The sequence below is a fragment of the Podarcis filfolensis genome, assembly GCF_964270895.1.
Source record: "Podarcis filfolensis genome assembly, chromosome: 1".
Lineage (NCBI taxonomy): Eukaryota > Metazoa > Chordata > Lepidosauria > Squamata > Lacertidae > Podarcis > Podarcis filfolensis.
In genome coordinates, this window is record NC_139604.1 from 64,280,555 (window position 1) to 64,294,117 (window position 13,563).

The 13,563-nt window shown below is 42.4% G+C and overlaps 1 protein-coding gene across 1 annotated transcript in view; it reads right to left on the minus strand.

Annotated features, from left to right (window-relative positions):
- Positions 1–13,563, minus strand: part of LOC310750573 (receptor-type tyrosine-protein phosphatase eta-like) — an 87,120-nt gene that overhangs the window by 21,364 nt on the left and 52,193 nt on the right. Inside the window, exons 2-8 of the mRNA XM_083588974.1 lie at positions 9,465–9,483; positions 8,591–8,809; positions 6,999–7,265; positions 5,708–5,968; positions 4,402–4,668; positions 2,191–2,457; positions 1,281–1,547 (exon numbers count right to left, since the gene is read on the minus strand). Coding sequence (XP_083445100.1) covers positions 1,281–1,547; positions 2,191–2,457; positions 4,402–4,668; positions 5,708–5,968; positions 6,999–7,265; positions 8,591–8,809; positions 9,465–9,483 — 1,567 coding nt within the window. The remainder of the gene's footprint in view (positions 1–1,280; positions 1,548–2,190; positions 2,458–4,401; positions 4,669–5,707; positions 5,969–6,998; positions 7,266–8,590; positions 8,810–9,464; positions 9,484–13,563) is intronic.

Here is a 13,563-nt window from a genome sequence, read left to right on the forward strand (position 1 = left end):
TAGGACGCACCGGCCCATAGGACACATCAAGTTTTTTGGGGGGGAAATAAAGGAAAAAAATTTTATTTCCCCCTCCAGGCGCTTGTGGTGCCGGCAGCGGGGAGAAGCGCTCTTCTCCTCGCAGCCCGCCTTCAGACCAGGTCTGGGGACAGCGGGAAGACGCGCTGCCCCTCCCAGCTGTCCCCGGAGCTTGCGGGGCAGGCAGGAGGAGAAGCGCTCTTCTCCCCGCCGCCCGCCTTGAGATCAGGTCCGGGGACAGCGGGGAGACGCGCTGCGCCTCCCCACTGTCCCCGGAGCTTGCGGGGCAGGCAGCGGGGAGAAGCGCTCTTCTCCCTGCCGCCCGCCCTCAGACCAGGTCCGGGGACAGCGGGGAGACGCGCTGCGCCTCCCCACTGTCCCCGGAGCTTGCGGGGCTGGCGGCGGGGTCTCCCCGCCGTCAGCCTCCAAACCACTTCGGGAGACAGCGGGATGGCGGCGTTCCGCCTCCCTCTGTCCCCCGACCTTGTGGGGCTGGCGCTGGGGCTCTCCCCTCTCACTCTGCAGGCTTCAGCGAAAGCCTGCATTCGCCCTATAGGACGCACACACATTTCCCCTTCATTTTTGGAGGGGAAAAAGTGCGTCCTATAGAGCGAAAAATACGGTACCTAAATGGTATAGCAATGAATATCATTTTGGAAATCGGCCCGTTTTAATTTGCTTACTTATATAAACAGATATATTAGCTTGGTCTTCTTCGGTTGTTGTTTTTTTAAATCAGCTGCTATTGGATATATTTGAATTTGCACCATGTTCCAGGTTCCAAGCTACTAATTGCTGCACTGGGGACATCAGAAGCGTCATTCCTGGGAGAACCACTTCCCTTTTATTTGTAATAGGCCTCTAAGGCAAAGGCTAGCCAAAGAGGTGCCCTCCAGAGAATGATGCACTTCAATACCCATTATCCCCACCCCCTATAGCTGGGGGTCATGGGAGTTGGGAGTCCAGCAACCTCAGGAAGACCTGGGCATCTGCAGGAATTTTTTGGGGTGGGGAGAGAGTAAATCATTGAAATGGGAAAGCAGGCTAGCTTCTCACAAAAAAACAAGAAGAATACTGCACCTGTAAACAATATGTAACTGTGGAAAATAAATGGTATTTAACATGAAAACTGAATTTAATTGTGTAGACACGTGCATGTCTACCACCATTTTGTCAGCTTCTGATCAAGCACATTTTGTGAATATACTTTATGGTACAGAAATGCAGAGACTGGGAATCTCCACCTGTTGTAATTTACTTACTGGTATAAATACTTGTAGCATTTGGTTCTCCTTCAATTGCACCATTATCAACTTGTGGGAATATTGTGAATGTATACAATGTTCCAGGTTCCAAGTCCCTAATTTCTGCACTGTTGGTGTCAGAAGTTTCATTCCTGGGAGGATCAGTTCCTTCTATTAGTATCCGATAAGTGTAGTTAGATGCATTTGGATCGCTATTGTTCCACTTCAAAGTTATTGTTGAATTACTGCGGTTTTCAAGGCTGATGTCAAAAACCGGGCTGGGTTCTGTTCAAGAAACAAGAAAATGGATCTAGCTGTGCCAATAAAATAAAGTTGCATCACAATATTAAAACAGTGATATCAGAAGTCCATTGAGAAATGTAAAAGGTCACTACATTATGATTGGCGACCATTTTGTTAGAGTACGGTATAAGACAAAAATTGAAGGATAGGCAGAGGCAGCTAATGTAGAGGTCACACATTCTGCAGTAGATCATCACTTGTCAGAGGAATGTACTTCAGAATCAACTTAAAAATACTAATTCTAAGTATAAGAGACTTAAGGCATGCAATTTCTTTTTTTTTAACCACAATGACAACAACCAGTATCTTTAGTGTGCGTTAACTATGCAGATGTATTAGCATAATCACCAATAGCCAGGAAACTACAAGGGCAATCATATAATACCTACTCTGCTCAAGTATGTATCATGAATGTATAGAACGACCCTTAAGAGAAATCTTAAAACATACTTGTATCTACAGTTACATTAGTTGAGTCTCCTTCAGTTTTACCATTATCTACTTGTCTACCTCAATCTTGTCATCTCCTGCTTGAGTAAATACTTTGAATGTACAGAATGCATCTTTATGGTAAAGAAATGTAGCAGTTTGAAATGTTTACTAAGTTGTATGAACTTGGACTTACTTGTATAAATACTTGTAGCATTTGGTTCTCCTTCAACTGCACCATTATTGACTTGTGGAAATATTGTGAATGTATATAATGTTCCAGGTTTCAAGTCCCCAATTTCTGCAGTGTTTGTGTCAGAAGTTTCATTCCTGGGAGGATCAGTTCCTTCTATTAGTATCCGATAAGTGTAGTTAGATGCATTTGGATCGCTATTTTTCCACTTCAAAGTTATTGCTGAACTACTGCGGTTTTCAAGACTGATATCAAAAACTGGGCTGGGCTCTGTTTAAAAAAGAGGAAAAGGATTTTAGCTATGCAAGCGAAGGGAAATATTATGACACTGTTAGATGTGAAAGAGATCTCTTGAACAGGTATAGAGTTTAACTATAATGTAGTAAGCTAATGTTTTGTTGGAATATTAACATTTACATTATAAAAAACAAATACAGTTTTACTTTTAAGGTACAAAATTTTTAGACGTTCATTTATACAGACTTTTGCTATATCACCACCTCTGCTTTACTTGCTAAATAGAGAACTGTACTACAATCAACTCTATGATTCTAAAATTCAGTTTAAAATATTAAAATAACATGATAATCACGTTCTTAATACTTGCAATCAATCTTCTAGCAACTGCTGCAAGCACATATTGAATAACAAAAAAGGGGCCCTTCCTTCTGCATTGCAGCTTGTCAGGTGTAGGCTACTGTGGTGGTGATTAGAGGCGGGGACCTCTAGACCCGCTGACTACAGTTGGTAATATTGTGATGGTTCGTAATATTGTGAGAGGTTCCACCAAACCTTACGAAAGTCCATTTCCTGAGCATTTCCACCCAGACTGAGCCAGACAGGCAACACTTTTGAGTTAGGTGATGCAGCAGGGAAAAGTGAACTCTTGGGTCTTCACGTTTTGTCACTGGGTGCCTCCTTTGACTTGGGGCAGGCACAGGCAATTGGACACTGATGCACAGGAAAGAGGGTCCCTCTTCCCATACCATCACAACAGCATACAAAGAGCCTGCTGGATTGGGCCAGTGACCCATCTAGTCCAGCATCCTGTTCTCATGTTGGCCAATCAGATGCCCGTGGGGAACCCCAAAAGGAGGACCTCAGCGCAAGAGCACTCTCTCCCAGAAACTGGTATTCAGAAGTATTACTGCGTCCAACTATGGAGGCAGAGAGCATAGCCATCTTGGTTAGCAGCCTTATGCTCCATGAATCTGTCCACTTCGTTATGGAGAGTTCTGGTTGATACGCCAGTCCAGTTGTTGGTGTGAGCTAATGGCCTTTGACATCTTCCTGTCCCCCCCTTTCACTTCTTGCATTGTCTTTGCTTCTGCATTTGGGCAGCAGTTCCTTTTGTGGTTGAGTAGACATTGGGCCCTTCCCTCCTGTGGGAAAGGATGTGACGCGGCAGCTAAAAAAGCCAATGCAATTCTGGGCTGCATCAATAGGAGTATAGCATCTAGATCAAGGGAAGTAATAGTGCCACTGTATTCTGCTCTGGTCAGACCTCACCTGGAGTACTGTGTCCAGTTCTGGGCACCACAGTTCAAGAAGGACACTGACAAACTGGAACGTGTCCAGAGGAGGGCAACGAAAATGGTCAAAGGCCTGGAAACGATGCCTTATGAGGAACGGCTAAGGGAGCTGGGCATGTTTAGCCTGGAGAAGAGGAGGTTAAGGGGTGATATGATAGCCATGTTCAAATATATAAAAGGATGTCACATAGAGGAGGGAGAAAGGTTGTTTTCTGCTGCTCCAGAGAAGCGGACACGGAGCAATGGATCCAAACTACAAGAAAGAAGATTCCACCTAAACATTAGGAAGAACTTCCTGACAGTAAGAGCTGTTCGACAGTGGAATTTGCTGCCAAGGAGTGCGGTGGAGTCTCCTTCTTTGGAGGTCTTTAAGCAGAGGCTTGACAACCATATGTCAGGAGTGCTCTGATGGTGTTTCCTGCTTGGCAGGGGGTTGGACTCGGTGGCCCTTGTGGTCTCTTCCAACTCTATGATTCTATGATTCTATGAATCCTCAATTATATACTGGGGCATGTCTCTGGAGGGGGCTCTGGCCAGGAAGGGGACTGACCAAGGAAAAATACATTTAGTCTAGCAAAATGATACGGAACGGCTATGTTTCGGCTGGCGTTCCTCTTTAACTCTTTATGGTACAAAACAGGCAGTCTGAAATGTTTACTTACTTGTATGAACTTGGACTTACTTGTATAAACACTTGTAGCATTTGGTTCTCCTTCAATTGTACCACCATCAACTTGTGGGAATATTGTGAATGTGTACAATGTTCCAGGTTTCAAGTCCCCAATTTCTGCACTGGTGGTGTCTGAAGTTTCATTCCTGGGAGGATCAGTTCCTTCTATTAGTATCCGATAAGTGTAGTTAGATGCATTTGGATCGCTATTGTTCCACTTCAAAGTTACTGTTGAATTACTGCGGTTTTCAAGACTGATATCAAAAACTGGGCTGGGCTCTGTTAAAAAGAGGAAAAGGGTTTTAGCCGCACTGATGAAGGGAATTTTTTTATCACACTGCTAGATGTTACTGCTAGAAATTTTTGACCCTGATATAGGTTTACTATAATTTAACTAGACGACCTTTTTGTGGGGATTTCAATATTTTCACCACAAAAAAATAAAAATGGGAGGGCAGATGCCTAAGTTTTGCTTTCGAACCCGCAAAAATTAAAGAAGTCCACTTGCATGTACAGTCATACCTCGGGTTGAAGTAGCTTCGGGTTAAGCATTTTCGGGGTGCGCTCTGCGGCGACCCGGAAGTAACGGAGCGTGTTACTTCCAGGTTTCGCCGCTCGCGCATGTGCAGATGCTCAAAATGACATCACGCGCATGCGCAGAAGTGGCGAATCGCAACACACGCAGACGTGGGTTGAGTTCGTTTCAGGATGTGAACGGGGCTCCGGAACGGATCCCGTTCACATCCAGAGGTACCACGGTACTAATTTAAAACATTTCTATGTTACCTTCTGCATCAAGTTGCAAGACGGCATACTAAAATATGAAAATTGGGGGAAGTTATTTGGCAGAGTCAGTGCTACCTATAGGCCTTGCATTATCTTCTCCCAGTTAGCTCTCTCACAATATCAAATTTTATTTCACTCCTTCCCACCCCCCCAAAAAAACCCCTTGCAGACACTTCCATTCTGTGTCACTACTACATATTGCTTATGAACTTGGCAAAAGGGCTCTCTCTCCCCCACCCAATAAATTGGAATCAGAATTATTCCCCCATTCTCAACCCCTGTCAATTCTACAACTGAGCATAAATTTCAGAATAAGAATAAAAGAACGTCCAACAATTGCAATTTGGCATCCATTCCATTAAAATGACAAGCATATCGTATTAAACAGCTGCAACTAAGTGTGCAGAAAACTAGTTCCCCAGCACATTACAGGCCTTCTGGCTATAGTTCTGTTTGACTCCATATTGAAGATGCAGGGAATGTAGCTTTATGGAACCCATGGCACTTAGAAATCATCATAGATTTTTCTTACTTGTATAAACAGTTGTAGTATCTGGTTCTCCTTCAACTGTACCATTATCGACTTGTGAGTATATTCTGAATGTATACAATGTTCCAGGTTCCAGGCCCTCAATTACTGCACTGTTGGTGTCAGAAGATTTATTCCTGGGAGAATCAGTTCCTTCTATTAGTATCCTATAAGTGTAGTTGGAATCATCTGGGTTGTTCCACTTTAAAGTTACTCCTGTGTCACTGCGGTTTTCAACCTGGATGCCAAAAACTGGATTGGGCCCTGTTTAAGGAAGTGTTATCAGATTTAGTATTGCATAAATTCCTACAGCTAATATTTCGTCGAGATTAAACATTCACTTAGGAGGCATCAGCTACTTGTCATATCTGTTTCCACCTTTACTTGCCAAGAACAAACTTGCTGTAGAATCAATTAAAAAAAAAATCAAACTTATTCAGTGCATTAAAAAAAAAGGTAAAGGACCTCTGACAGTTAAGTCCAGTCGCGAACGACTCTGGAGTTGCGGCGCTCATCTCGCTTTACTGGCCAAGGGAGCCAATGTTTGTCCACAGACAGTTTTTCCGGATGATGTGGCCAGCATGACTAAGCTGCTTCTGGCGAAACCAGAGCAGCGCACGGAAATGCCGTTTACCTTCCCGCCAGAGTGGTACCTATTTATCTACTTGGACTTTGACATGCTTTCGAACTGCTAGGTTGGCAGGAGCAGGGACCGAGCAACGGGAGCTCACTCCGTCGTGGGGATTCGAACCACCGACCTTCCGATCAGCAAGCCCTAGGCTCAGTGGTTTAGACCACAGCGCCACCCGTGTCCCTTCAGTGCATACCCTGGTATAAACTCAGTAAACATTTTTAATAACTGCAGTCAATTTCCCACCTACTTCCTAAAGCATCTTTCATACTTGGAAAGGCATAGCCTTAATGCACATTAGTTGCACAAGGAAGCAAAGTGCAGTGGACCTGCCACTTATGTGATGGTTCATTTCTGGGGGTCCAAGCGCAAAAAAACCAAAATCAGGCAAAGCCAGGAACCCTCAGAACTGCCCCCACCCCTGTGAGGTCGAGGGCTGCTTAGTGGGCTCTGTGAAGGTCGCACAAGGGCCCTGAAGTGCTCCCAGAGCCCTCCTGCAACCTTCCCAGAGCCAGGTAAGAGAGGTGGAGGACTTAAAAAACTATTTTCACCATTGGTGGGTAGCAAACCTGCTCTCCATTTATTTTTCCCCACCCACCCACATAAGACTGCAAATGCATAAGTAAAATGTGAATGTGCAGGACATTTCAAATGTTTACTTACTGGTATAAACAGTTGTATGATTTGGTTCTCCTTCAACTGCACCATTATCGACTTGTGGAAATATTGTGAATGTATACAATGTTCCAGGTTTCAAGTCCCCAATTACTGCACTGGTGGTGGCAGAAGTTTCACTCCTGGGAGGATCAGTTCCTTCTATTAGTATCCGATAAGTGTAGTTAGATGCATTTGGGTCGTGATTGCTCCACTTTAAAGTTACTGTTGAATTACTGCGGTTTTCAAGGCTGATGTCAGAAACTGGGCTGGGTTCTGTTCAAGAAAAAGAAAAAGGGCTTTATCTGCATCACTGAAAGAAAATATCTCCATTTGAGAATGTGCTACCCAAAATCTGTTAAGAAATACAAGGCATTACAATTTGGTTTGCAAAAACTGTGCTCCTTTTGCTCCAGTTATACATGTTTTGATAAGTAACATAAAAATGGAAAGGTACCTAAATTGCACTAAACTTATACTTTTAATTTTAATATGTTCTGGTGAAGAAACAGAGTGAGCATAGGTGCAATTTAAATTTTAACATTTGTTTTCTATGTGCAATTGCATCAATCATTTGAAGGCACACTTGAATAAATGTTTGCAGCACTTGGCTCTCCTTCAGTCTTGTTACCATCTGCTTGAGGATATATGTTACAACACCAGTTGAATAATTGGGAATTTACAAGCAGGCGCTTCCTATTCATTAACAATTTACCTATGAACAGAAGGCAACAAAACTGATGAAGATGCAACACCACAAGCTCATGCACTGGTGCCACTCGAGATTTTACTCCTGGGAGGTATATCAGTTGATATGTCTTGCAAACATACCTGGAAGCCACAGGACATTTTTGTTTAAGGTTAAATATTCCGTTCTATCGATCTGTATGAAAACTGCATTCTATTGCACAAAGGTACAAGAGTCAGATGAACAATGCTCAGGCAGCTTACCATAACCTGTGGGATTATGTCAAACTACTCTTTTATTTGCAAGAAAGGCAACAAATTCTGAAAATTAAAACCCCCAAATCCATTATTATTATTTTTTAAAAAAATAGCCGCATGAAACAGGGAAACAAAATGAGTGCTCTCTTTGAATTTAAAACCAACTATTTTTATTTAAAGAATATTACTGTTTCAAAGCACTACACAGAACCCCCCCCCAAATTTCCAAATGTGGACCAAATGAAGGAGGCTTACATTTGGACTTATTTGCTTGCATGAACAAACATGACTCGAAAGGAAAACCTGTACAGCTCAGCAGGGAAACTTCCTGAGTGAGGCAAAGTGCACACAATTGTAGGAGGAGCCATTTGCTTTCCAAAGCTAAGCATGGGAAGAAGAACCCTGGCTGTCATTTGCACTATTGATCAGATGGCTGGCTGCTGTTAGAGGCTATAGACTTCAGTTGTGCTTTGCATTAGAACGAACAGTTCAGTTCCATTAGTCAGTAGCAGCGCCTGGTATTATTGGAATCAGCTACTAGTAGCAGAATCGCACACATGTGAGAAATCCAAGCAATCTTCTCTCTATTTAAAATGTAAGAACTGCCTCCAATGCCATTTCAGATCCGTAAACATCTCTTCCAGCCCATTACTTACTTGTAATGATTTTGCAGCATGACTTATTGGTAGAAATCTCAAAAGTCACTTCGTACTGCGTGCCAGGTTGAAGTCCAGATACCGTCGTATTCGATAGTTGCACTCCAGCACGTGTTCCATTTGCAAAAGTTACATTATTTATTGTATGGTTGTCAGGTGGCTGGATATGTATTTCTGTTTCTGATACGGTTACATTTACAGATCCACATTCATTAACACCTATGCAGAAGGAAAAAAGAGCCAACAGCTAAATGCCTTTGCTTAGCTAGAGTTTTTTTCTAAATGAAATATTTGTTACGAAGTATGGGGAAACACTCTCTGTCTGTTATATGAGCTCTGGACAGTATGAAACTGGTGAGCAGTGTGGGGTGGGAAGAGGTGCTTCTGCAGATCAAGAGTCAACAAGAGACCAGCTCGTATGCAGAACTGATCTAATGCCAGGATACTTGTATGGCAATGGCACAAAAAAGGGGGTAGGGCCTTGGATGAGCCCAATATGTAGCATTCTCAGTGACTTTCTGTTCATAGCAACAGAAAAGAGTTAGGTTTTCTGCAAGAGAGAAACTACGAAGTGTAGAAGCTGTTGCATTGGTACAAACCAAGCAGATCTACAGAAGTGGAATAATCAATCTGAAGGGAACCAAGCCTATCAACATACCATTTAATATTCATAAACCGGATAATGTGAAAAGTATAAAATTCAAGTAACAAGTTAACAACTCCAGGGGTGCTTTCTGGCCTGGGAACAGGTACAGAGGTGACAGGTTTCAAACAGCATTTACAGAGCTGCGTTAGGTAACCATAAATCAACACCAGTGACCCCTCTATCAGGGACAGAATTGAAATCTGAACAGATAATAAGGGTGGTACTTACATTCAGCAGCAACTGCTACCTGTTAAAAGGAAAGAAAAGGCATTAGAAGATCCTGAAAACGTCATTACCACTGTGGCATACATTTGTGCTTTTGATGCAGCAATGGTGTTTGCTAATGCGAGGGAAGTGATTTTCTCCGATTCACCCTTCCCCTGGCAGTTTCTTCCATCACCATCTAATCCTCTGGAACAGGTTTTTGGGGATGGGGGGAATTTGTGAACAAACATCTCCCATTCTTTTGCATTAGCAGACACCTCCACTGGATGAAAAGCCATTCTGCAAGAAGAATGTCAGCTTTGGCTTTCACCCATAGAGATGCATAAGCAAAAAAGAAAAAGCAGAGAGATATACATGCAGAAGAATGGGGAGAAAGGATAGCAGTTGACACATATTCTATCACTTCCCCTAAATATGGCAGCTAGAAATATTTATAAAACATGAAAAGCTGAAAAGATCAATATATTTAACAAGACCCCTGAGGGTTTGTTATGCTATGTAGTGACTCCATTTGTGGGCATCACCTACAGTAGCTTTTTATACTGGATACAGGTAGACATCGTGTCATTATTTGCTGCTCACACCTACAGAAGCTCATCTAGGCCACTGTGAAGTCCCAAATCACTGGACCCTTCCATTATTCCCATTGCCTACCTCTAAAAAAAAATTTATAGTCTACTAACATTATATCTTTAAATTTTTTTTAAAAAAAACTGACTTCATATACAAAAGCCAAATGATCTTTTTTATTTTAAATGAGTTTTTTTATTTAAAAAAAGATTTACAAAATCTGTTTTTCTACACTTAAGGAAAAATTCTACTGGCTTGATTGAGCTGATTAGCGATATTGTCTACTGAATATCCCCAGGAGCTATAGTCTCCCCATAGTATTAATGTAATCATTCAAGCAACTTTTGTTTATAGAAAATATAATAATATGCATACATTCAAATATTTTTGTAGTGTATTGTTTGCCTTTCACAAACCACACATATGAAATCAATACGCTTCAAAGTAAAATGCTGTTATCTAAACTACCATGTTAATTTCTTGTAATACTCAGGGCAAACCACTAGAGGCCACAACAAAACCACAAAAGTTATGTGCTCATAATAACCTTAAATATGAAACATTTACACTAGATTTTGACAGCCAAATGACCCAACATTCTGTTGGGTCGCTCTCAGGGTTTACTAACTGCCCCCCTTCCTTTCCAGGCATTCCCAGTGGGCAATTTTATTTGGGACAATTTTACTTCTGCCGCTGAGATTTATGGTGAGTGCCACAGGGATCTGTCTTATTCCCCTACACCTATATGAACTTCCTGGAGCAGATAACCTTGGGTTTGATATGACTAGTTATGTTTATTATGAAACCTGCCACTCCAAAGTGCTCAGGGCAGCAGATGATTAACAAAAATCCAAAATAAAACAATTTAAGACGTCACAGAAGCAATAAAAACCGGCAGGACAAAACCCTACATCATCCAGACAGAGAGAAAGAATCAAACGAAGGACAGGCCAAAGTCCTGCCAGACCAAAAACTCTTTCAGCTAATGGTGAAAGACCAATGAAAAGGTGGCTAGGTGGGTATTCTAGGGGAGGGATTTCTACATCCTGGGCATCACAACTGAGAAGGCTCTTTTCTTTGTTCCTGCAAACTATACAGGCAGTGACCATTTCGTGTTCCCGGCGTCCATGTTTCACTGGAGCGTGCCTTAGCCCGCCCCCGTTCCATCCTCTTCCAGACCCAAAATGACCCGTGTGTGGACGTGTCTAAAATGTTAGCCACCTGTACTGATCCAGCATCTTAGGCAAGTATTAGTGACCGGTTGAGGAGCTAACCTGCTTGTTGTCTGCCACTATTTCCCTTAAACCACCGCCGCCAGGCTCACCTGATTCAGCTGCTGTGGATAATTGGAATTTGCCTTTCCTGGGAAGGCTTTGGGACAAGCCCCAAATCACTACTTAAAACTTCTTAATTAGCTGGTATCACTCCCTACTTTGTAAATGTACTTTAATGAGAACTGTTAATTTTGCTTTTCATTTGTTTTATAAAGTACGGAAATATACTATGTTTTACGGCACGAAGTTTTGCTTTAATTAATTGTGCATCAGAACAACTTTTGATTTAAAGTAAGTATTTTAAACAAAGAGAGACGTGATTTATTTTTTTAAATGCTATCACGGAAAACATGGGACAAAGTGTTTATCTGAAATACTACTCCACCCTGAAAAGGGTTCACGGTGCCCTAGGACAAAACAGAATAATGAAGCAAAGCCAGAAAGACCTGAAATAAAAGCAGTAATTATATGTGAGCGAAATCCCATCCTTGCACAATTATCTTAGATTTCCAGCAACTTATTAATACAATGGTTAGGAATTTTTCTATTGTGTTCTAGAACTCAAAAGCTGAAGAGTCATATGCCAGTTATTTAGGCTTGTATCCAAAGTAGCACTAAGTCACTCATTCTTCTAGCCTAAGGATCTATGCTTGTGCAACAGAACTTCCCCGCCCCTTGCATGCACCCCCTAAATCTGTTCTGGGAATTTCTCCCAACCTTTCAGAGGAAATTATGGGAGAGTGTAGGGTGCACAAGGGTGTGGGGACAGGGAGAGTAAAAGGGGAGAGTTCTATTGCACAAGTGTAAGAGCACTGGATACCCCCCTTGAATCTTATGTACTTATTTCATTTATATCCCCACTTTCCTCCGGGCTCCAGACAGCGTACCATGGCTTTCCTCATGTCCCATTTATCTTCCTAACAACCCTTTGATGTTGGGTAGGTTGAGAGACAGTGACTGGCCCAAGGTCACCCAGTGGACTCTGTGGCTAAGTGGAGACACCCACTGCTCCAGAGTGTGATCCGAAGGCACAGAATGTGGCCACCTTGCTGAAGTTAAGCAGGTATGAATTTGGTCATACCTGCTTGGGTGGCTATCTGAGAGCCACATGTATGCAAACCTTGGGTTCGATGATGAAAAGGTGGCCCATAAGTACAAATAAAACCTGCTGCATTGTACTGGTTTGCTACTAGATTTCCCAAAAGAGTACGTTACTGGCAATATTTAATATATGCTTCCTGGAAACTTGCTAAGGTCCCCAAAGTACTGAATTCAACATGACTTCCTTCTGTCACCAGCCAAGTCCCAGGAGTTATCAAGGTCTTAAAGAAAGAGGAAAACAGCCTCCTTTATAAATATTTATGAACCTATCTTTATAAATGTGAAGAAAAACATGATAAATTAATGTCTTGGCCCAGAAAGGAAGCAGGGCCTTCATGGCGCTGATAAGATGGCTGTGTTCACAGAAAATCTGGCAAGCTTTTAGAAAACACTGGCATACTTAAAGAAACACATGTTCAGTGGCAAAGGCAGGCCCTAGAGGGGCTTTTCCCTTCTGCAGGTGCTGATCAGTACGGACCCTCTGTGGATAACTGGCAGCCTAATTTATATATATTTAAAATATGAGCAGGCCAGGGGGTGGGATTGGCTGGGCAGTAAATAAATGCCAAAAATAAGAAATCAATAAATAACTTTTATGTCAGATATATGTATGTATGCACGCTCTCTCTCTCTTTTTCCACATTGTTGATTGTTGTCAAATGAAAAATGAGAGGTTTAGAGGGACAAGTGAGAAGAAAATGCACTATGATAGAAGGGTAAAGAAAGCTGTTACAAGCACTGCTCAGGGGTCTGAGTGCCACAGACTTCTGCCTGTGCAACATGACTTCACCTTCCTCTTCCCCAACCCTCCAGAGCTGATTCTGAGGGCTCACAGTGGGCTGCAGGAGGGCAGAGAAGGGGTGGCGGTTCTGTTCCACTAGCAGACATCCTTTGCACTAGAAGAACAGGTGTGTTGGTTACTAGCCAGTTTAACTTTTAGAACAGAAATTTACTGAGTTTACTGAGGCAGTTTAAACAAAACCCTGCAGTGCATTAAATCTGCTTCCTGTAGAGAGCTTTGCATAAAAGGACTCATTTTATGAGATCGGCCTCCATCACAAAGCTTCAGATAATTGTGCTGGAGTAAGCGGACATAAGAAGTGGTCAATTTCCTTCATTGATGTGAGTCACCCTATGGATGAGCTAATCACAGGTGC